Raw genomic sequence first — 22,048 nt, forward strand, 5'->3', positions numbered from 1 at the left:
GATCACATGATCATGGGATCGTAAGCGTGAAAAACGGTCAAAAGTCCCTCTTTTTCAGGGCCGTTGCAGCTTCAAACGGTCACTAAATGAACGGTTGTATGCCAAGGACTGCCTGTATCTCATCCCACCCAATATTAATTATTCCACCTGGTTGTAGTTTTCTCTGTCTCCCCATAAAACCATCCTTGGTCCTTTTAAGCGTGGGACTTTCTATATACAGGCGATCCTTGATTTACAACAGTTTGTTTAGTGACCGTTCAGTGTTACAACAGCACTGAAAAAAACTAACGTCCATTTTTCACACTTACAACCATTGCAGCATCCCTGTGTTCACGTGATCAAAATTCGGACGTTCGGCAACTGACTCGTATTTATGGCGGTCCCGGGGTCACGTGACCCCCTTTCGCGACCTTCTGACGAACAAAGTCAATGGGGAAGCCCGATTCACTTAGCAACCCTGTTACTCACTTAACGAGTACAGCGATTCGCTTAACGGTGGCAAGAAAGGTCGTACAACGGGACAAAGCTCACTTAACACGTGCTTCTCGCTTAGGAGCGTAAATTTTGGGCTCAGTTGTGGTCGTAAGCCGAGGACTGCCGGTGCTAACTTCAATCTCTCGTTTTTTTACACGATTAAGATAGCAAAGGCCATTCCTGGCAGGCCCAGCTCTTCCCTTTTCTCGCATTGTTCATATATCCCCCAGGGAACACTCTGTTGGGGTCACCATAAGGGAAAAAAACCCACCAGTCTTTATCTGTAATGTAGCAAGTCATGAGAAGAAAATAGTTGAGCGTGTGAGTAGCATCTAATTTAAGACCTAGGCTACGGTCGCATTCCTCTGGCTTTCCATTAAATGAGCTCTCCTGCTGTGAGGTCAAGGCATTTCTTAAAGGGCCCCCAGCAGGCAGGCAGGCTGGCGGAATTTGGAATTAGTTATTCCAGAGGAATTGGGGACTAGCTCTCAGCCTAATTCCACGCTTCCTTTGGCAAGATCTTAAGAGCAATCTGCCCTTTTGCTAGCCATCTACTGCTTAAGGGGGAGGAAAGAGAGAAGATATGTCCTATATCTTCCTATATATATATATATATATATATATATATATATATATATATATGTATATGTATATGTATATGTATATGTATATGTATATGTATATGTATATGTATATGTATATGTATATGTATATCCTACCGGTATATATATCCTATATAGTCCTCCATATATATCCTGGAAGAAATATTTTTCCCCTTAATGTAGAATGTTCTTTCTTTCTTTCTTTCTTTCTTTCTTTCTTTCTTTCTTTCTTTCTTTCTTTCTTTCTTTCTTTCTTTCCTTTCTTCCTTTACTTTCCTTTCCTTTCCTTTCCTCCTCCCTCCCTCCCTTTCTTTATTGTTTTTTATTAACAACTCAAGGCAGCAAATGTACAGTATTTAATACTCCTTCCTCCTCCTATTTTTCTTACAACAACAACCCCTGTGAGGTGAATTGGGTTGAGAGAGTGAACCTAGCCTAAAGTCACCCAGATGGCTTTTGTGGCTAACGCAGGAGCAGAACTCACCATCTCCCTGTGAATGAACCCAATTCACCCAGTTGGCTTCCATGTCCAATGCGGGACTAGAACTCACCATCTCCTTGTTTCTCCCCTCGTGTTTTAATCACTAGAGCAGGGGTCTGCAAACTTGGCTCTTTTAAGACTTGTGGACTTCAACTCCCAGAGTTCCTCAGATAGCAAAGCTGTCTGAGGAACTCTGGGAGTTGAAGTCCACAAGTCTTAAAAGAGCCAAGTTTGCAGACCCCTACACTAGACCAAACTGTCTTCCCCTTTATGTCCATTTTTAAACGTTTTACATTTTGAAGATGAATTTTCCCTTTCATATTTTGTTCAACATTTCCTTTGGAATCCTTTCGATACCCAGCAGTCTCTTTGTACTGTGTTTTCCTTTTCTTTCTTTTTTAATTTTTTTTTTAATTGTCTTTTAATACAAACATTCCATCTTTCATTAAACAGTGTGTCGTCTGGGTATAAAATTCTTTGTGCCTTAACAATTAAACTTACCACCATATTCATGTATTGTGTTTTCTTTTTCCAAGCCAATGAAAACGGTTGTTCCTCCAAAAAACTGGGTGTGAAACACATGATATAGAAGAGGCAACTTTTCTCCTGCCAAGAACTGCAATCTCGCATGTTCACATTTTAAATAGGACTGGTACAAGGAGTCAGTTAAGCCATAGCCAAAAGTGGGCAGAGATCTGACGTTCTTGAAATAATAGAAAATACTTGTAGCTCGGGTTTTGAAACGAGCTTGGAGAACAAACCACTGCCAATATCATATTCTTTTCCTATTTCTCTTCCTGCATGTATTCTCCCTCTTCCCTTCCCACCCAAAAGGGCAAGAGACCTAAAATGACCTCTCAAGGACTCCCTTTGAAATTAAGCTGCCCACCTCTGGTTTAGAGTTACAGGTGAGCCAGATGGATGCTGGCGAGCTGTTTTGATCGACGGCCCCACAGATGCCTTCTCGTTTCATCATTGGAAGGCTGCAGGATGATTAAAATAGAATAGAATAGAATAGAATAGCATTTTTTATTGGCCAAGTGTGATTGGACACACAAGGAATTTGTCTTGGTGCATATGCTCTCAGTGTACATAAAAGAAAAGATACCTTCATCAAGGTACAACAGTTACAACACTTAATGATAGTCATAGGTTACAAATAAGCAATCAGGAAACAATCAATATCAATATAAATCGTAAGGATACAAGCAACAATACAGTCATGCAGTCATAAGTGGAAGGAGATGGGTGATGGGAAGGATGAGAAGATTAACAGTAGTGCAGATTTAGTAAATAGTTTGACAGTGTTGAGGGAATTATTTGTTTAGCAGAGTGATGGCCTTCGGAAAAAACCCGTTCTTGTGTCTAGTTGTTCTGGTGTGCAGTGCTCTATATGACACCTTTTCTTTTTTGTGTTTTTTTTCCCCTTCTTTTCCATTCCCGACTAATCCTAGATCAGGATGCAAGCCCAAGGAAGTCTCATCGAAGGTGGCATGTTTGGGAATTTCATGAATATTTATCAGAACGAAGGCACCCGAGGCTTGTGGAAGGCAAGTTATTCAATACATTTCAGAAACATGCCAAGTTCTTCTGTTGCAGAGGAGAAAGTTCACAGGGCAGGCAAAGGAACTCCTTCTGGATTGGGGTTTTTTTCCCCCGATTGGACAAAACTGTGTTTTGGGATTTAAAGTTGAAAATGATAATATTATATCTATTGCATTTATAGATATGTAGAAAAACATTTCTTGATTTGTGGATTTCTGGGAATATTTCCTACTGAAAGTTTCTAATGCTGCGAAATAGCACCTAGCAATAGCACTTAGACTTATATACCACTTCACGATGCTTTCCGGCCCTCTCTAAGCGGTTTACAGAGTCAGCCTCTTGCCCCCAACAATCTGGGTCCTCATTTTACCCAACTCAGAAGGATGGAAGGCTGAGACAACCCTGAGCCGGTCAGGATCCAACTGCTGGCAGTGGGCAGAGTTAGCCTGTAATACTGCATTCCAGCCACTGCATCACCACAGCTCTTACAAAAGAAAGACAGAAAGAAAGAGAAAAAAGGAAGGAAGGAAGAAGGAAAGGAAGGAGAAGGAAGGAAGAGAGAGAGAGAGAAAGAAAGAAAGAAAGAAAGAGAAAGAAAAGGGAGGGAAGAAGGAAGGAAGGAGAGGAAAGAGGGAGAGAAAAGAGAAGGGAAATGAGAGAAGGAAGGAGCAGGAGAGAGAAAAGGAGAAAAAGAAGGGAAGCAAGGAGAGAGTAGAGGGAAGGAAAGAAAAGAAAGGTAGAAAGAAAAGGGCATGAAGGAAGGAAAGAGGAAGGGAAGGAGGGAGAGGGAGAGAATAGCAGTAGCACTTAGACTTATATCGCTTCACAGGGATTTACAGCCCTCTCTAAATGGTTTATAGAGTCTATTGCTCCCAACAATCTGGATCCTCATTTTACTGACCTCGGAAGGACGGAAGGCTACCTTGAACCTGTCAGGATCGAACTACTGGCAGTTGGCAGAATTAGCTTGCAATGATGCATTCTAACCGCTGCACCACACCATCTACTATCCACCACGTGGCCTGGGAGTTAGCAAAACTGAACTACCCATCGTCAAAGAATTCTGAATTATTTTTGTTCTCCCAACAGAAAGCCCAAAGCAGGACCTGTCAATTGTAGAGAACGCCCCCAAATCTGTAAGATGGGGCAGAGAAATTCTTGGCTCCTCATTAGCATCCGTCTCTGCATTTCTGAAATATTTAGGAGAAACATTTGCACTTTTTCCTCTAAGAATTATTAACAGGAAGACTGATGGATGGGGAATTTCCAGGTATTTGTCTTCACCACAATTGACAGGTTTTGCTTTGGGGGCTGGGCGAATAAAAACAATTCAGATTCTTTCAAGAGTGACTTATAAAAGCTTCCATCCCGTTTTTCAGAGCTCCTGTAAGGATTATCCCGGAGTAGAACAGCTCAGTGAAGAATATCACAAAACTGTAAAGTATTTCCTAAAGGAGACGTTGCTTTGTTTTGCCAGACGGTTCTCGTTTTCCTTTTTTTGCAGGGCGTCTCTCTTACCGCTCAGAGAGCCGCGGTGGTGGTTGGTGTGGAGCTGCCCATCTATGATCTCACCAAGAAGCACATAATTCTCAGCGGGTTGATGGGGGACACAGTCTACACTCACTTTCTGTAAGTCTGGAAAGAAAGAGCATAACTTCTAATGCTCCAGATTTAACCGATCTGTGGGACTTTCCCCAGGAAGGAGATGTTGAGACATTTGATGTGTAGAGTTCAACTCCCAGAAGTCCTCATCCGACCATATTGGGATGATGGTGGTCGTCTTCTTCTTCTTCTTCTTCTTCTTCTTCTTCTTCTCCTCCTCCTCCTCCTCCTCCTCCTCCTCCTCCTCCTCCTCCTCCTCCTCCTCCTTCATATTCTTCTTCTTCTTCTCATTCTTATCCTCCTCCTCCTCCTTCTCCTTCCTTCTTTCTCTCTTCTTTCCTCCCTTCCCCTTCCCCTTCCCCTCCTCCCTTCTCCATCTTCTCCCCTTCTTCTCCTTCTCCCCCTACCCATCCCACTTCCTCTTTCCCTTCCCTTCCTTTTCCCTCTCCCCTCCCCTCCCCTCCTCCTCCTCTCTTCTTCCTTCTCCTCCTCCTCTTCCTCATCAAAGTCATCAAGTTTGGAAAATGCTGTCCTATGACATCCTTTGGAAGCAACCAAACCATCACACCTGCCTTTGAGTTTTTTTGTTCACCAAGAATGTGATTTATATAATCACATTCTGAATTTAAGGTGGTTTGGAGCAGGGGTCTCCAACCTTGGCAACTTTAAGCCTGTTGGACTTCAACTCCCAGAATCCCCAAAGTTGCCAAGGTTGGAGACCCCTGGTTTGGAGAATACTCTGAATTTCCTCTCTCTCTCAGAGCAAGTTTTACATGCGGCTTGGCGGGAGCTTTGGCATCCAACCCCATCGATGTTGTGAGGACGCGGATGATGAACCAAAGAACCTTACGAACGGGGCCCCAACATGGTTACAAGGGGACTGTAGACTGCTTGCTTCAGGTCAGTAGACTTCCTTCAGGGTCAAGAAGGACGTTGGATAAAAGACATTTCCCTCAACACAATTTGCAATGTCTGGTATTGCGGAATAAGGGAGGCTATGTTGGACTGTGACTGAAATCATGGTTTGGTTCAACCAATTTACGAATTCCAACAAGGCAAGGGATGCTGGAAAGATGTGGTCCAAAACATCTGTTGGTTAGTTGTTATAAACTGACTCTCTTTGCCTCCATTCTTGGTGCATTTAAGGGAAGGGGAAGAGTCCCTGCTTTTATTTTGAATCCAATTCCAGAATTCTTGATGGGAAGAAATCTCTTCAGACGTTGGTTTCAACTCCTAAGGGTTAAACTCCATGGGGAAGAAGTTCCTTTTCTTGTGCATAAAGAGCCTAAAACTGCAGATCATTCTAGATTTCAGGCTAGTTTGTTCCTAGGAATTAATTCTTGGGGGACCTTTCAGCAGGAGGTTCTTAAGAACACCTTCTGATGGAGATGGCTTGTAGACCAGATGGCTTTGAAAGGAGGCTATTGACCATTAGTGACAAGGTCCACCATCCGGTCTTCGTTCATCCTTCATCTGTGTTACAGGATGGGATGGGATGGGATAGGCTTCTGTTTGCAGATTGGGGAAGAGGCAGCACCTCCTCTATCGAAGGTGGATTATGGAATATTCAGAGATTATTTCTCCTTATTTTTCATAGACCTGGAAGAACGAAGGTTTTTTTGCATTGTACAAAGGATTCTGGCCGAACTGGTTAAGGCTTGGGCCTTGGAATATAATTGTATCCTTTTTCCATACACTTTATTTGATTTATTTTTATTTATATCCAGCCTTGATTATTTGTACAACTAACTCAAGGCAGTGAATATATCCAGCACACCTTCCTCTTTCTCTTTTTCCTACAACAGCAACCTTGTGAGGTGGGTTGGGCTGAGAGAAAGTGACAGGTCCACAGTCACCCAGCTTTCATGTCTATGGCGGGACTAGAACTCCCCATCTCCTGGTGATTGACCCAAAGTCACCCAACTGCCTTTCATGGCTAAGGCGGGACTAGAACTCACCATCTCCTGGTGATTGGCCCAAAGTCACCCAACTGCCTTTCATGCCTAAGGCGGGACTAGAACTCACCACCTTCTTTCTGGCCTGGTGGCTTAACTGGCTCTATATTTTCAGATGTTTACATAAAATACGAAATTCTCTAAAACAAAGTGAATATCCATTTATGCCAAGCAAACATAATATTTACTTTGCTTTCTCCATCTTAAAACCTTTTTGCCAGTTATCACAATGCGAAATAACCACTTTCCTTTAGTCCACAATACAATTTTTGCACTGACGCATAATCCTATGGGAGCAATTGCTTTCTGCACTTTCATTTACTCCAAATTCATTCCTTTTCTTCCCTGGTAGCAGAGGGACCATAATAGCAAGTGTATACAAATTTTAATTTACAAAGTTATTTTTTTCCCCTTGCTAAATTGTACCATTTTTATAATTTGGTGGAAACATTGAAAATACTATGTTGCACTTGCTATTTGTCCTGTGAGAAAATATTCCTTGTAAGAAGTGTGACGTATCTTATACTTTTTAAGACATACTTATATTTTATACTTTTAAGATTATTCCTCTGATTTCCTTATTCTGAATTAATTGGAATGAATGACTGACATTGCAAATTATACATTTTGAGATCTTGTGACCCGCACACATTTTCCATCTTGTGACAAGAACTTAAGAATCTCTATGGATGTAGTTGAGTTCTTCATTTTGTTTTCTTTCTCTCTCTCTATTCTACTCTTGATCACCTTAGTTGATGTCACAAGAGTTAAACCAAATAAAAACACCTTTAAAACCATATTAAAATATTACATGAAATAATAGCAGGCGCTAAAGCTTACTGAATAGATATAATAGCAAGACAGTAATGATACAGTTCAAAATGTTACCACCAATAGGGAATAAATTAGAGGCTTTTAAAATGCGGACAGAAGATCCAAATTCAAAATTTGTGTGTGCGTGTGTATCATAGCAAGCAAATATTTTAGTATTCTCTTAATTTCCAGGCATAAAAGTATGAATGGGATTTTTAAAAAAGATGTATATTGCAATTACTTGTATAAAAAGGAAGCTCAACAAAGCTACCTGTTTGAGACACTGCAAGACAGATTTGTTTTAAAAACAGAAAGCAAACTGTAAAATGCAATTTCTTTCATAAAAAGGAACCAAAATTCTATCTAAATATACTCAGCAAAGCTACCTGGCTGAGACACTTGCAAGAAGAATGAGCAGATGTGCTGGAAAAACTGGAGGAAAAGCAAGTAAATGCAATTACAAACCCTTTTTCGTTTAGTAATAAGGTTCAACGCTTTCCTTTTTTCCCCTTAACAACAAGCACCAGTTCTTTTTGACTTATGAACAGCTGAAGAAATTGGATTTCTGACAGCCTGAAAACTGAAGAGGCCCTGTCTTCTGTTGGTGGTCTTAGCCCCTCAAGTGCTCTTTCGGGTACCCAAGCTTGCAGAATTGGTGAAATTAAATTGTTTCAAAGAAAGTTGAAGCTCTCAAGCATTACAGAACAGAGGATAACTTGAGACTGAAACAGACCTTAGTACCAGTTCGGCATTTCATCTTTCATAAATGTTACAAACGTTTTACTGTTGACCCGTCTGAATGGGAAGGAAGGAATTTAATAATTAGGTGCAGGGTTTCTTTCAGCCTTCGTTCATTTAAAAATAAGCTCTTTTCCAACAGGTCATGTGTTCACAACCTCAAGAATCTGTATTTTTTACCAAAGACTAGATTGTGACTATTTTATAAAACATCCTATTTTATGGAATAGCATTGCATAAATAATGTGCGAAACATTTATTTGCAAAACAACATTGAGCATCCTTTTTCTCTTGAAACACCTCAGTGGCATTTCTTTTTTTAAAAAAAATTAGCATTACATTAATGCTGAATTAAATTCACTACTGTGAGGTTTCAGCCGTGTCTTAAAATATTTTGGCCCTGTCTGATGATTTGAGTAGCCCTAATCTCAAATGTTTTTATTTTAAAAAGATTCCGTTGTGGGCAATAGATGAACTCTTTGCATAAACATTAGTTGATGGTGCTTTCTGAGAAAGTATTAAATCGCTGCCCTTCTCAAAGTTTAGGACAATAATAATATTAATCAGTACAAGTGATATTGAGATTATGAAGGCCCATTCATATATGCCAAAGGTATCTTGAATGCCTGCCTGAATAGACCTAATTTTTCTTCCATTTTCCTGGATTGTGTCCAGAAAATCCAATAACACCTTAAGCACAGACAATTGTTAGTGGTTGTTAAGAAGAAAACACAAAAGTCTTCACTTCTCAAAGATTGCTGCCTTGTATATAAGCAAATCTTTCTCCCCCAAAATATTTAGAAATAAAATCGCCACGGTTGTGGGCCTACGTGGGACCACTGTTTGGGGGAAAGCTTCTGTCCATCTCGGTTTCACCACATGGATACACGGAATTGTTCCAACCAAATAATAATTTTATGTATGTTTTCAGTTCTGCATAAAAGTGATTTTCATAATAGAATCATATGAAAGTCGGAGATGATAATTTGAGGTTCCTCCGTTTTGCTCCAAGAAATTGTACAGTCAACTTAAGATGTCAAACCAGGCCACCTTGACGAAATATATGTATATATATTTATATTTGACACAGAAAGGACAGTGTGGTCTCTTTTTGGAAACAGCTTGATTGAAATCTGTATGCTGACCAGGTTATTGAAAGCAAAGATTAATAATGTGCTTGTTACGTTACGTTTTTAGTTTCTGAAAGTATCTTTGTAGAATATGAATGTAATAATAGTTTGCAAGACGTAGAGACAAAACTTTAAGTATTTATATGGAAGTGGCTGAAATAATTTGTAAATTCCAGCAACACACAGTTTAAGGAATGTTGGTTTTCTATGCAATGTTGAAGGTGCACAAGGCACATATATATATATTGACAAAAGTGTCTTCCATTATAGGATTTTAAAGGTTAAAATGACAGATTTTGGTCACTTTATTAAATGTGTGTGTCAAATGGGTACAATATTTTTGTTTGAATTGCAGAACGTCAAGGTTTAATCCAGGACGATGGTCCATGGATTTTGAATTCTAAGATTCAGATTTTACATGGTTAAAATGTTTTTTTTTTTTTGTAAATTGTTCTGCAGTATATATTGAGACAAAACTAGAACAGGTGTTTTTTTTTTTAAAAAATAGAAAACAAAAGCTAGCTTTATTACTAACAAACCTATATCGAATTTATATTCCATCTTCAAGGGCACAAACAGCTTGAATGGAGTTGCAGATGCACCTGTCCTTCGTTTTTGTTTTACCAGCAAAGAAAAATGTCACATTTTTATTAATAATAGATATACAGTAGAATGTCTGGTAGAAGTCACATATGTTACTTAGCTCTCCTTCTCTAGCAAACTTCCTTGATGGCAGCTTGGTACGTCCATACCAAAATGTAATCTGTATTTTTGAAAAGAAAAAAAAATCTTTTCCCCCTTTATGTGTGTAGCAGGTTCAACTCTACTTTTCCACCCAGATCACAAAGAATGGTTTACTGGAGGGGTATCCAATTTTGGCAACTTGAAGACCTGTGGACTTCAACTCCCAGAATTCCCCAGGCAGCTATGCTGCCTGGGGAATTCTGGGAGTTGAAATCCGCAGGTCTTAAATTTGCCAAGGTTTAGCCTATTGCACTGGATAAATGTTTGGCCCTACTTAAAACCCTCTCAATAATTGTCCAAGGGATTATGTGAGTTTCCTTGGATCAACATTCCAGCTTCAACCTGTTGTGCGTTTAGCAACGTCCTTCATGCAACACCCATCAAAAAAACCAAGCAGATTTAAGATCCAAAACACAGAGGAATGTAGGTTATGAAAACCTCTTCTGGAAATACAGGCCCAAAAGATTAAACTGTAGTGATTACCAAAGAATGACCCAAGTGATCTTAAGACATTTGGTTTCATAAACAGCACAAGCTGCCTACTCAGAAATGTTTTGCCTGAATTACTTTGGAGAGATTTGTGCCTGTAAGGGGCCGTGTTTTAAACCACATTCTTGTTGAATTAAAATGTTAATTCCTTCTCTTGCTGCTTCCATCGGATTCTTAGAATGGCACATTAAAATGAAAGCAGTTGGTTCAGTGCCAACACTCTTTTTCTTCAAAATTGTTATTCTGTTAATGCCCCTTTTAAATGTTTATTTGCCAGACTGTTAATGCCTGTTGCGGTGGCAGTATTTATTTGTGCACATCCTGCACTGTTTATTAATATGCCGTCCATCCTTTTGAATGTTCAGATTTTTGTTTCAGTAAGAAGAAAAGTCGTCTAGATATTTTTTTTAAGATCATATAGAACAGTGAAATTGCTGCCACGTTTGTTAATGCCTTCCTGTCAGGGAGAAGTTTTGACTTGGTTGTATCTTTATTTGCAAGAATAAACCTTGTTATTTTGTTTTACTTAATGTTGTGTGTCAGATTCATCTGCTGGGACATATTTTTGCATATGCAACCAGACCCCCCCACACCCCAAAAAAAATTACTAACAATTCTTGGGAGAAATTATAATTTGTTTTGCAGTTTAATATTTGGTGTAGAGATTAGACTTAGACTAACTTTATTGTCACTTTGAGTGTACATTAATCGGCATACATTAAAATGAATTTTCATTGCATACAGCTCTTAAAGGGTCACCACCTCCAATAGACACCAGATGAACATGAAAAAATAAATAAATATAGAAGTATGCATGTACCCACATTTATTATATCACACAGAGAAACAACACAATCTAGTCCGTATGTATACATGTACATGGCGAGAAAAACAAATCTTGCAAGTTTACCAGACAGTAAACAAAGGGAACAAAGCTGTTACAGAATCTGGTAGTCCTACTAGAAATACTTTTGAAACCTCCTCCCAGAGGGAAGCAACAGAAACAGACCATGAAGTCGGTATGTGGGGTCTCTAACAATGCTTTGAGCTCTAAGCGCATAGCGCTTATAAGTAGTATCCTGAATAATGGGAAACGAGCTTCCTATAATCTCCACTGTCCTCACCACTCTCTGTAGGGACTTTCTATCCGAGGCATTGCTGCCATCAAACCAAACAGGGATGCAGTTTGTTAAAACACTCTCAATGGTGCCTCTGTAAAAAGTGGGTAGGACAGAAAAATGTGCTCTCTTCATCCTACACAGGAAATACAGGCACTGGTTTCCACACTTCACTAAGGATGATGTGTGGAGAGACCAGGTCCGATTGTTAGTTATCTGCACCCTAACAATGGGAACTGGTCTCTCCACAAGTCATTTTTAGTGAAGTGTGCAAACCAGTGTTTGCATTTCTTGCTTCAGGGGCCTCCAAACTGGATTGCCACCAGTTTGCTGCCAGTGCATGCGTGGTGCGCGCCAAATGCATTCATGCACGTGTGCATATGCAATGAGCATCAAAATCACGCGTGGGGAAAAAGGCTTCGGAAAGTAAGTAGAACAGCGAGGGGGGGAGAAACAGTTGTATCGTGTGATTTAGCTTTGCTACAAAGCAGGATTTCCTGCTTTCTAGCGAATATAAACTGCGCAGCACAGCTGATCATTGGAAATACTGAACCGGTAGGTTTTTTAAACTACCATTTCAACTGAACCGGTAGCTTTTATCACTACGGGTTCGCCTGAACAGGTGTGAACCGGTAGCATTTCATCCCTCTCTCCAGTTGTTTGGAGATGTTTTTGGGGTGATCATGGGGCAAAATGGTGGGTGAGCTCATTTGTACCACCTAGAACTCTTTAAGGCAACTTTGGTAAATTTAAGAGGTGTGATTTCAACTCCCAGACTTCTCCGGCCAGCCATGCTATCTTTCTGGGCTCCAAAGTTGGCATCTAGCCCCTAAAATCCCCCGGGTTTACGCCAAATACCCGACCTTCGGACATTTCGTCGCGAACTCAAGACTCATCTTTTTATCCGCGCAGGGCTGGCTTAAATTGGGATTTTAATGTTTAAATTTATTAATTTTAAACGGGGTTTTCTTAGTATGGTAAATTTTAATCATTGGGCTAATTTAAAATAAGTTTTTTAAATCGTATTTTAAACTTGTATATTGTATTGTCGGTTTTATTATGCCTGTACACCGCCCTGAGTCCTTCGGGAGAAGGGCGGTATAAAAATCAAATAAAATAAATAAAATAAATAAATAAAATAAATAAAAAATGTGAGAGAAACATCTGTGCTGCAGAGGTGGGTTTCAGCAGGTTCTGACCAGTTCTGGAGAACCGGTAGTGGAATTTTTTTAAAAAATTTGCATTTATATCCCGCCCTTCTCCGAAGACTCAGGGCGGCTTACACTGTGTTAAGCAATAGTCTTCATCCATTTGTATATTATATACAAAGTCAACTTTTTATTGCCCCCAACAATCTGGGTCCTCATTTTACCTACCTTATAAAGGATGGAAGGCTGAGTCAACCTTGGGCCTGGTGGGACTTGAACCTGCAGTAATTGCAAGCAGCTGCTGTTAATAATAGACTGGCTTAGCAGTCTGAGCCACCAGACTGAGTAGTTCGGAGTACTGGTAGTAAAAATTCTGACTGGCCCCGCCCCTATTTATTCTCTGCCTCCCGAATCCCAGCTGATTGGGAGGAAATGGGGATTTTGCAGTAACTTTCCCCTGGAGTGGGGAGGGAATGGGGATTTTACAGTATCCTTCCCCTGCCATGTCCACCAAGCCATGCCCACAGAACTGGTAGTAAAAAATTTTGAAACCCACCACTGCTGTGCTGCCTTTCTAACAATAAAAAGATAAAAATTAAAAAATTAAAATCATTTCCAACAGAGGTGCTTTCTTGCTGTGTCCTGGAGGGCCTTTAGACTGGATCCACCCATTTTTGGCAAACTCCCCTCATCCCCTGAAGAAGCTGGAGGGGGAAAAAAAATAACTCCACCCTTTATTTCAAAAGAATAAAAGATAAAATACAAAAAAAAAAGCAGGTTATTTGTTTTGAATTTCAAAAGGCATTTTGAGCAGAAATTCCAGCCGAAAGGCACATAGGAAAATCGCCATGCTTATGGAAGCCGGAGAGCGGATGGGGAGTGTTACGTCTGGAAACTTGTAAGTGGATTTTGGGTCTCAAATTTGATTTGAAAAGGGTTTTTTTCAAAATTAACTGAAAACGGATGCTTCCCAGAGGGGAAAATGGTTTTATGGTTTGACCTCTGGGGAAAAAAAAAAGTGATAGGTTGCAACACTAGAGGGGGCTAAAGATTACAATTAAAAGAGAAGAACTCTTATTTGAATGGTTAAAATAGGTAGTCCCCGACTTACAACATTGAACGATCAAGGTCATAATGGCATTGAAAAAAAGTGACCATTTTTCACACTAACAATGGTTGCAGAACCCCCACAGACAGTCGTGTGATTTACATCAGGGGTCTCCAACCTTGGCCATTTTGAGCCTGGAGGACTTCAACTTCCAGAATTCCCCAGCTGGGGAATTCTGGGAGTTGAAGTCCTCCAGGCTTAAAGTGGCCAAGGTTGGAGACCCCTGATTTAGAATAGAATAGAATAGAATTTTATTGGCCAAGTGTGATTGGACACACAAGGAATTTGTCTTGGTGCATATGCTCTCCGTGTACATAAAAGAAAAGATACATTTACATGACAAACTGACTAATAATAATAATAATAATAATAATAATAATAATAATAATAATAATAATAATAATAATAATAATAATATAACGTCCAGGTTCGAGATTTAATTCGAGTGCAATTTTTAAAAAAAAAACCGAGCGGGCGCCAAAGAGCAAGGCGGGCTCCGTGTCTCTCGGCCGCCCTCCAGCGCCCGCCTTGGGCATTGCAGCCCCGCCCGCGCTTTAAAACAAACCAGCAACTCTCTCTTCTTTCTTTTTTTGGAAGGAAGAGGAAGCGGAGGATTTTTTTCTACCTTTTTTCTAAGTCTGTGGTCCAGACGGTCCCGCCCCCCCCAACCCTCTTAGAGAGCCGACCATTGGCCCGAGCCACACGTCCGTCAGAGCTCCAGCGGTCCTTGGAGGCAGCTTGGTGCAAGCCCGGCTCGCTGTCATCCGAGACCGAACCGATGAGCTCGCAGGCTCCGCGGGCTTGAGGCGCAGGTGGGAGGGGGCGGTCGCTAAAGCAACGGTAGGGAGAGGCGCTCGGGGGGTGGAGAGTCCGCTGCGTGGAGCATCTGGCGCGGGAGCCGTGGGATTCCTCCTGCGCTGCGCTGGCAAAGGCTGCGCGTCCTCTGGATCGGAGGTACCAGGGGTGGGGGGGGGGAGGGCTCCGCTTTGGGGATGGGGGGGTGCAATTGCAGCGGGGCTCCTGGCCAGTTTTGCAAACTTGCGGGTGGGGTGGAAATCCTGGGGAGGGGGCGCTTTTTGCAAAAAGGGGGGAGGGGCTTGCAAAACTCTTGCACCGTGCAAAACAAAAAGCAAAAAAAAAAAGGTTGCACGGGGCCAAAAAAGATCCGCCGTGCGCCTTTGGCTAAGCGTTGCAAAATAGAATAGGATGGAATGGAAATTTTTTTTTATTGGCCAAGGGTGATTGGACACCCAAGGCATTTGTCTTGGTGCATAGGCTCTCGGTGCACATAAAATGGGATTTTATGTACATAAAATGGGATGGCGTCTTGCAAAAATAAAAAAAATCAAAAATCAAAAAAAATTGGGGTGTGTGTGGAGGGTTTGTAGAATGGGGAGGGGGGGTCGATTTGGGCCCCTGCCCCATGCGGGGGACTCCATTGGCGTCTTTTCACTGCTTTGGAAGAAGGCTGGGATTCCGGGGATGGGTTGGCTGGGGAGTGTAGGCTTTGTAGTCCTTAAGGAGGTGGGGTGGCGGATGGGTGGCTGCGGTTTATCCCTGAAAGGTTTTGCCCTAAGTCTGGCGGGGATGGGTGTCTTTTTTGCGAAGTGTGGATGATCAGGAAGGTTTTGTAGGGGAGAACTTTTTTCCCAAGGAGCTAGAGACATTAAAATTAAGTCATTAATTTAAAAAATTAAATAAATTTTAATTTTCTAGCTCCTTGGTTTTATTAAAAAAAACCTGTCTCCCAAAACCTTTCTGATCATCCAGAAAAATTAAAATGAACTTTAAAATTGAGTTCCTTGAAAAGGCTGGGTGGGGGTGGCGGGGTGGGGGAGGAAGCTGAGAAAAAATGGAAACATTTTGTGTTTTGGTGATTGTGGGTTTGTTGTTGTGGCCTTGGCAACTTGGAAGTTGCAGATGCAGCAGTGTTCTCAAACACACCTTTACATTTTCACAATAATTATTGGGCTTAATAATTAATTTAACAAGAAAGCAGTTGCTAGTTGATGCAATTGGCACCTGTGTACCTTTGATGTATTTTTTTCTTTTTTCTTTTTCTTTTATGTACACTGAGATTATAAGCACCAAAACAAATTCCTTGTGTGGCCAATAAAAAAAAATTCTATTCTATTCTATTCTATTCTATTCTATTCTATTCTGTGTCTCTGAGAAACCCATTTGTAGGAAATCTTGTCTTTTGACCCAGGATGGCAGATACGTATGGAATATATATTTTCATAGAATAGAATAGAATTTTTTATTGGCCAAGTGTGATTGGACACACAAGGAATTTGTCTTTGGTGCATATGCTCTCAGTGTACTTAAGGAGGATAAAATACATTTATCAAGAATAAAAAGATATAACACTTAGTGATAGTCAAGGTTACTAATAAGCTATCATCATACTGGGAAACAAGTGGAAACAATATCAATTGTAAAGATGCAAGCAACAAAGTTATACATAGAAAAGGAGATAGGTAATAGGAAGGGTGAGAAGAATAATAGTAAGACAGTCTTAGTAAATAGTTTGAAGTGTTGAGGGAATTATTTGTTTAGCAGAGTGGTGGCATTCAGGGGGGAAAACTGCCCTTGTGTCTAGTTGTTCTGGTGTGCAGAGCCCTATAGCATTGTTTTGAGGGCATTATTGTTGGTATTTTATCACACCAACAAGAAAAAATTCAGAATAGAAACTTAAGAGTTTCGCAGTCATCTGGTTTCATGAATGCATTAATCACTCTTCCGCCACACCCTGAATTCTGCAATAGTTTCTTCAAAATGCTTAGGAAGGTCATAAACTTTTCTGCCATTTTGTGTGTCAACTGTGTTATTTTGTGTGCCGCTATATTATTTTGTAATAGATTCAGTCAACATGTGCAGTCGTGCATGGCAAGCGCATTTGGCTTTTCAAAAATCTACAATCCCACTTACCTTTTATGAACTTCATTCTAATGTTGTAAATTTGGTTTTAGTTTATTTGAGGGGGAATAAGCATTGTTAAAAGCAGTTTTTTTTAAAAATATTCTTTTTTCATGTTTATTTACTTTATTTATAGAATAGAATGGAATGGAATGGAATTTTTTTTATTGGCCAAGTGTGATTGGACACACAAGGAATTTGTCTTGGTGCATATGCTCTCAGTGTACTTAAGGAGGATAAAATACATTTATCAAGAATAAAAAGATATAACACTTAGTGATAGTCAAGGTTACTAATAAGCTATCATCATACTGGGAAACAAGTGGAAACAATATCAATTGTAAAGATGCAAGCAACAAAGTTATACATAGAAAAGGAGATAGGTAATAGGAAGGGTGAGAAGAATAATAGTAAGACAGTCTTAGTAAATAGTTTGAAGTGTTGAGGGAATTATTTGTTTAGCAGAGTGGTGGCATTCAGGGGGGAAAACTGCCCTTGTGTCTAGTTGTTCTGGTGTGCAGAGCCCTATAGCATTGTTTTGAGGGCATTATTGTTGGTATTTTATCACACCAACAAGAAAAAATTCAGAATAGAAACTTAAGAGTTTCGCAGTCATCTGGTTTCATGAATGCATTAATCACTCTTCCGCCACACCCTGAATTCTGCAATAGTTTCTTCAAAATGCTTAGGAAGGTCATAAACTTTTCTGCCATTTTGTGTGTCAACTGTGTTATTTTGTGTGCCGCTATATTATTTTGTAATAGATTCAGTCAACATGTGCAGTCGTGCATGGCAAGCGCATTTGGCTTTTCAAAAATCTACAATCCCACTTACCTTTTATGAACTTCATTCTAATGTTGTAAATTTGGTTTTAGTTTATTTGAGGGGGAATAAGCATTGTTAAAAGCAGTTTTTTTAAAAAATATTCTTTTTTCATGTTTATTTACTTTATTTATAGAATAGAATGGAATGGAATGGAATGGAATGGAATTTTTTTTATTGGCCAAGTGTGATTGGACACACAAGGAATTTGTCTTGGTGCAGATGCTCTCAGTGTACATAAAAGAAAAGATACGTTCATCAAGAATCATAAGGTACAACACTTAATGATAGTCATAGGGTACAAATAAGCAAACAGGAAAAAATCAGTATCAATATAAATCGTAAGGATACAAGCAACAAATTTACGGTCATAAGTGGGAGGAGATGGGTGGTGGGAACAATGAGAAGATTAATAGTAGTGCAGACTTAGTAAATAGTTTGAAGTGTTGAGGGAATTATTTGTTTAGCAGAGTGGTGGCATTCAGGGGGGAAAACTGCCCTTGTGTCTAGTTGTTCTGGTGTGCAGAGCCCTATAGCATTGTTTTGAGGGCATTATTGTTGGTATTTTATCACACCAACAAGAAAAAATTCAGAATAGAAACTTAAGAGTTTCGCAGTCATCTGGTTTCATGAATGCATTAATCACTCTTCCGCCACACCCTGAATTCTGCAATAGTTTCTTCAAAATGCTTAGGAAGGTCGTAAACTTTTCTGCCATTTTGTGTGTCAACTGTGTTATTTTGTGTGCCGCTATATTATTTTGTAATAGATTCAGTCAACATGTGCAGTCGTGCATGGCAAGCGCATTTGGCTTTTCAAAAATCTACAATCCCACTTACCTTTTATGAACTTCATTCTAATGTTGTAAATTTGGTTTTAGTTTATTTGAGGGGGAATAAGCATTGTTAAAAGCAGTTTTTTTTAAAAATATTCTTTTTTCATGTTTATTTACTTTATTTATAGAATAGAATGGAATGGAATGGAATTTTTTTTATTGGCCAAGTGTGATTGGACACACAAGGAATTTGTCTTGGTGCATAGGCTCTCAGTGTACATAAAAGAAAAGATACGTTCATCAAGAATCATAAGGTACAACACTTAATGATAGTCATAGGGTACAAATAAGCAAACAGGAAAAAATCAGTATCAATATAAATCGTAAGGATACAAGCAACAAATTTACGGTCATAAGTGGGAGGAGATGGGTGGTGGGAACAATGAGAAGATTAATAGTAGTGCAGACTTAGTAAATATTTTGAGAGTATTAAGGGAATTATTGTTTAGCGGAGTGATCGTGTTCGGGAAGAAGCTGTTCTTGTGTCTAGTTGTTCTGGTGTGCAGTGCTCTATAGCGTCATTTTGAGGGTAGGAGTTGAAACAGTTTATGTCCTGGATGCGAGGGATCTGCAAATATTTTCACGGCCCTCTTCTTGATTCGTGCAGTATACAGGTCCTCAATGGAAGGCAGGTTGGTAGCCATTGGTTTTTTTGCAGTTCTAACAATCCTCTGAAGTCTGTGTCTGTCTTGTTGGGTTGCAGAACCAAACCAGACAGTTATAGAGGTGCAAATGACAGACTCAATAATTCCTCTGTAGAACTGGATCAGCAGCTCCTTGGGCAGTTTGAGCTTTCTGAGTTGGCGCAGAAAGAACAGTCTTTGTTGAGCTTTTTTGATGACGTTTTTGATGTTAGGTATCGATTTTAGAACTTGTGATATGGTAGAACCTAGAAATTTGAAGGTCTCTACTGTTGATACTATGTTGTCTAGTATTTGACTAACATATAAAAATTCAATTTCAATCAAACAGTGTTGTTAAATATTTTGTTAAGAGTCATCTATCTTGAACTGGGTGCTTTTTGGCTACTTTAAAATAGGTGGAAGGAATATTGGCAAATTCAAATGTGAGGGATTTTGATAAAAAGCAAACATTAGGAAGAAAAGTGCCTAACTTTAGAAAACAATGTAAAACTAACAGGGGTGTGCCACATGGAGCTAAATCATTATTAGTTATATTTATTTAGCAGCTTTGCTCCAGAATCCCAATATATATTAACACCTCTCCTTCCTCATACCTTTTCTGCAGAACTTTTATCTTGTGATGTTACATGGAAAGAAAGTTTGACTAACACAATAAGAGTTGGAAGGGACTTTGGAAGTCTTTTCTTTTTTTTTTTAATTGAAAAAGTTTTAAAAAGGGACTTTGGAAGTCTTGTAGTCCAACTCTTTGTGTGAGCAAGAGACCTGGTATCATTTCAGACATGGTTGTCCAGTCTCTTTTTAAAAAAAAACTTCTGTTGTTGGAGCATTTACAATTTCTGGAGGCAAGTTGTTCCACTGGTTAATTGTTCTAAGTGTCTCAAGAATTTTTTCTTATTTCTAGGTTTTGCTTCTCTCCTTGATTAGTTTCCATCCGTTGCTTCTTGTCCTGCCTCCAAGTGCTTTAGAAAATAAGTTGATCCCTTCATCTTTGTAGCAACCCCTGAGATATTGGAACAGTGCTATCATGACACCCCTATATATATAAAGATACAGATATAGATATTTACTGCATTAGAAATTATATAGATTTATAATACAGACTAACCACCTAATTTTTAAGAATGTAAAGGGGTCCAGAGACCATTATTAGTTATATTTATATAGTTGCTTTGCTCTAGAATCTCTCTCTCTCTCTTCTACATTTTCTGCTCATCTTTTATCTTGGAGGGACCTTGGAGGTTTTCTAGTCCAACCCCTGTTCAAACAGGAGACCCTATGCCGGGATGGGACAAATGGCTGTCCCATCCTTCCATCCATCCATTCATACTATTCCTTAACCACCCATCCTCCTGAGATAATGTGGTTTCATGGCTAAATTACAGGTCGTCTTCATCTTACAACAATTCACTTAGTCTTCAACTTATGACCACAACTGAGCCCAAAATTTCTGTGGCTAGGCAAGACAGTTATTAAATGAATTTTGTCCCATTTTATGACCTCCCTTGCAACAGCTATTAAGTGAATCACTACAGCTGTTCAGTTAGCAACACGGTCATTAAGTGTATCTTGCTTCTTCTCCCACCCCCCCCTTGACTTTGTTTGTCCGAAAGTTGCAAACATTGCAACCGTCATAAATACGAGAGAGTGGCTAAGCAGTTGAATTTTGATCACCTGACCATGGGGATGTTACAATGGTCGCAAATGTGAAAAATGGACTGTTGTAAATCGAGGATTACCTATATAACCTTGAATGTCTGGAGCCAAACGTTACCAAATAAAACGATGCTTTCCCTGCTAGAAAGACGTAATTCTGGTTTCTGCTCGCTCAAAAACCAGAAATGCAAAGAAGGAGGAGATAATTTTGCTAGCTATCTAGGAAGAATGAGCCAATAGGACAGCTGAGAACTTGAAGGTAGGAGTCTGGATATAAACTTCCACCAGGGAGTAAAAGGGAGCTCAGTAGCTCGGATTGCGAACTACAGGTGATGTATCTTTTATTTTTATTTTTATTTATTTATTTTTGTCACACAGTATATATAAGCATAAGCATGAAATAATTATACAAAATATAAGCATATATATGAGTATGAGTTGTAATAACTATATTAATTGGATATAACGAAGGAAAACAATAGGACAGGAACGGTAGGCACGTTTGTGCTCTTATGCATGCCCCTTAAAGACCTCTTAGAAATGGGGTGAGGTCAATGGTAGACAGTTTTTGGTTGAAGCTTTGGGGATTTTGGGAAGAGACCACAGAGTCAGGTAGTGTGTTCCAAGCATTAACAACTCTGTTACTGAAGTCATATTTTCTGCAATCAAGATTGGAGCGGTTAACATTAAGCTTAAACCTATTGTGCGCTCGTGTATTGTTGCAATTGAAGCTGAAGTAGTCTTTGACAGGAAGGACGTTGCAATAGATGATTCTATGAGTTAAACTCAGGTCCTGTCGAAGGCGGCGGAGTTCTAAATTTTCTTTCTTTTTTTTTTTTAATTTTTTTATTACTTTTTTCCAACAAACAAAAAAGAAAATACATTATTACACCCTTGTGCTATACATAAAAAAAAGGAAGATTTGGGTCTTTGGATATGTCCTCATGATTGCCAAAATCCACGTTCTCGAGGTACAGGTACCGAAGCGTCCAATTTTCCAAGCGCATAGTCCACGAATGGTTTCCAAGTCTTCCAGAAAATATCTTCTTTATACACACCACTTCTAATTTTAATATCACATGTCATTTTATCATTTATGGCTAATTTCCACATTTCAGAATTCCACTCTTCTATTCTAAAAATCTTTTTGGGGGAGACAATTGGAAATTGGCCGATTAAAAATAATATAAAACGTAATGAAGTGATTAAAGAGGAAAATATAGAAATT

General features: G+C 39.5%; 2 protein-coding genes across 8 annotated transcripts in view; both read left to right on the plus strand.

Moving 5' to 3' along the window:
* SLC25A30 (solute carrier family 25 member 30) overlaps nt 1-10,242 on the plus strand; it is a 29,208-nt gene extending 18,966 nt beyond the window's left edge. For all 3 annotated transcript variants that reach the window (XM_058185441.1, XM_058185443.1, XM_058185440.1), the window contains 5 exons: nt 3,012-3,107; nt 4,607-4,731; nt 5,466-5,604; nt 6,302-6,382; nt 8,000-10,242. In XM_058185441.1, the coding sequence (XP_058041424.1) occupies nt 3,012-3,107; nt 4,607-4,731; nt 5,466-5,604; nt 6,302-6,382; nt 8,000-8,041 (483 nt within the window). In that variant the 3' untranslated portion in view covers nt 8,042-10,242. The remainder of the gene's footprint in view (nt 1-3,011; nt 3,108-4,606; nt 4,732-5,465; nt 5,605-6,301; nt 6,383-7,999) is intronic.
* A 4,394-nt stretch (nt 10,243-14,636) lies between these two features.
* ST3GAL5 (ST3 beta-galactoside alpha-2,3-sialyltransferase 5) overlaps nt 14,637-22,048 on the plus strand; it is a 39,827-nt gene continuing 32,415 nt past the window's right edge. Inside the window, exon 1 of one of the 5 annotated variants that reach the window (XM_058185538.1) lies at nt 14,637-14,787. The gene's annotated coding sequence lies outside the window, so the exon portion shown is untranslated. Of the gene's footprint in view, nt 14,902-17,156; nt 17,961-22,048 lie in introns of those variants that run through there. The other 4 variants (XM_058185540.1, XM_058185537.1, XM_058185539.1 and 1 more) reach the window with 4 other exon arrangements.

Source organism: Ahaetulla prasina, chromosome 5, assembly GCF_028640845.1.
Source record: "Ahaetulla prasina isolate Xishuangbanna chromosome 5, ASM2864084v1, whole genome shotgun sequence".
NCBI lineage: Eukaryota > Metazoa > Chordata > Lepidosauria > Squamata > Colubridae > Ahaetulla > Ahaetulla prasina.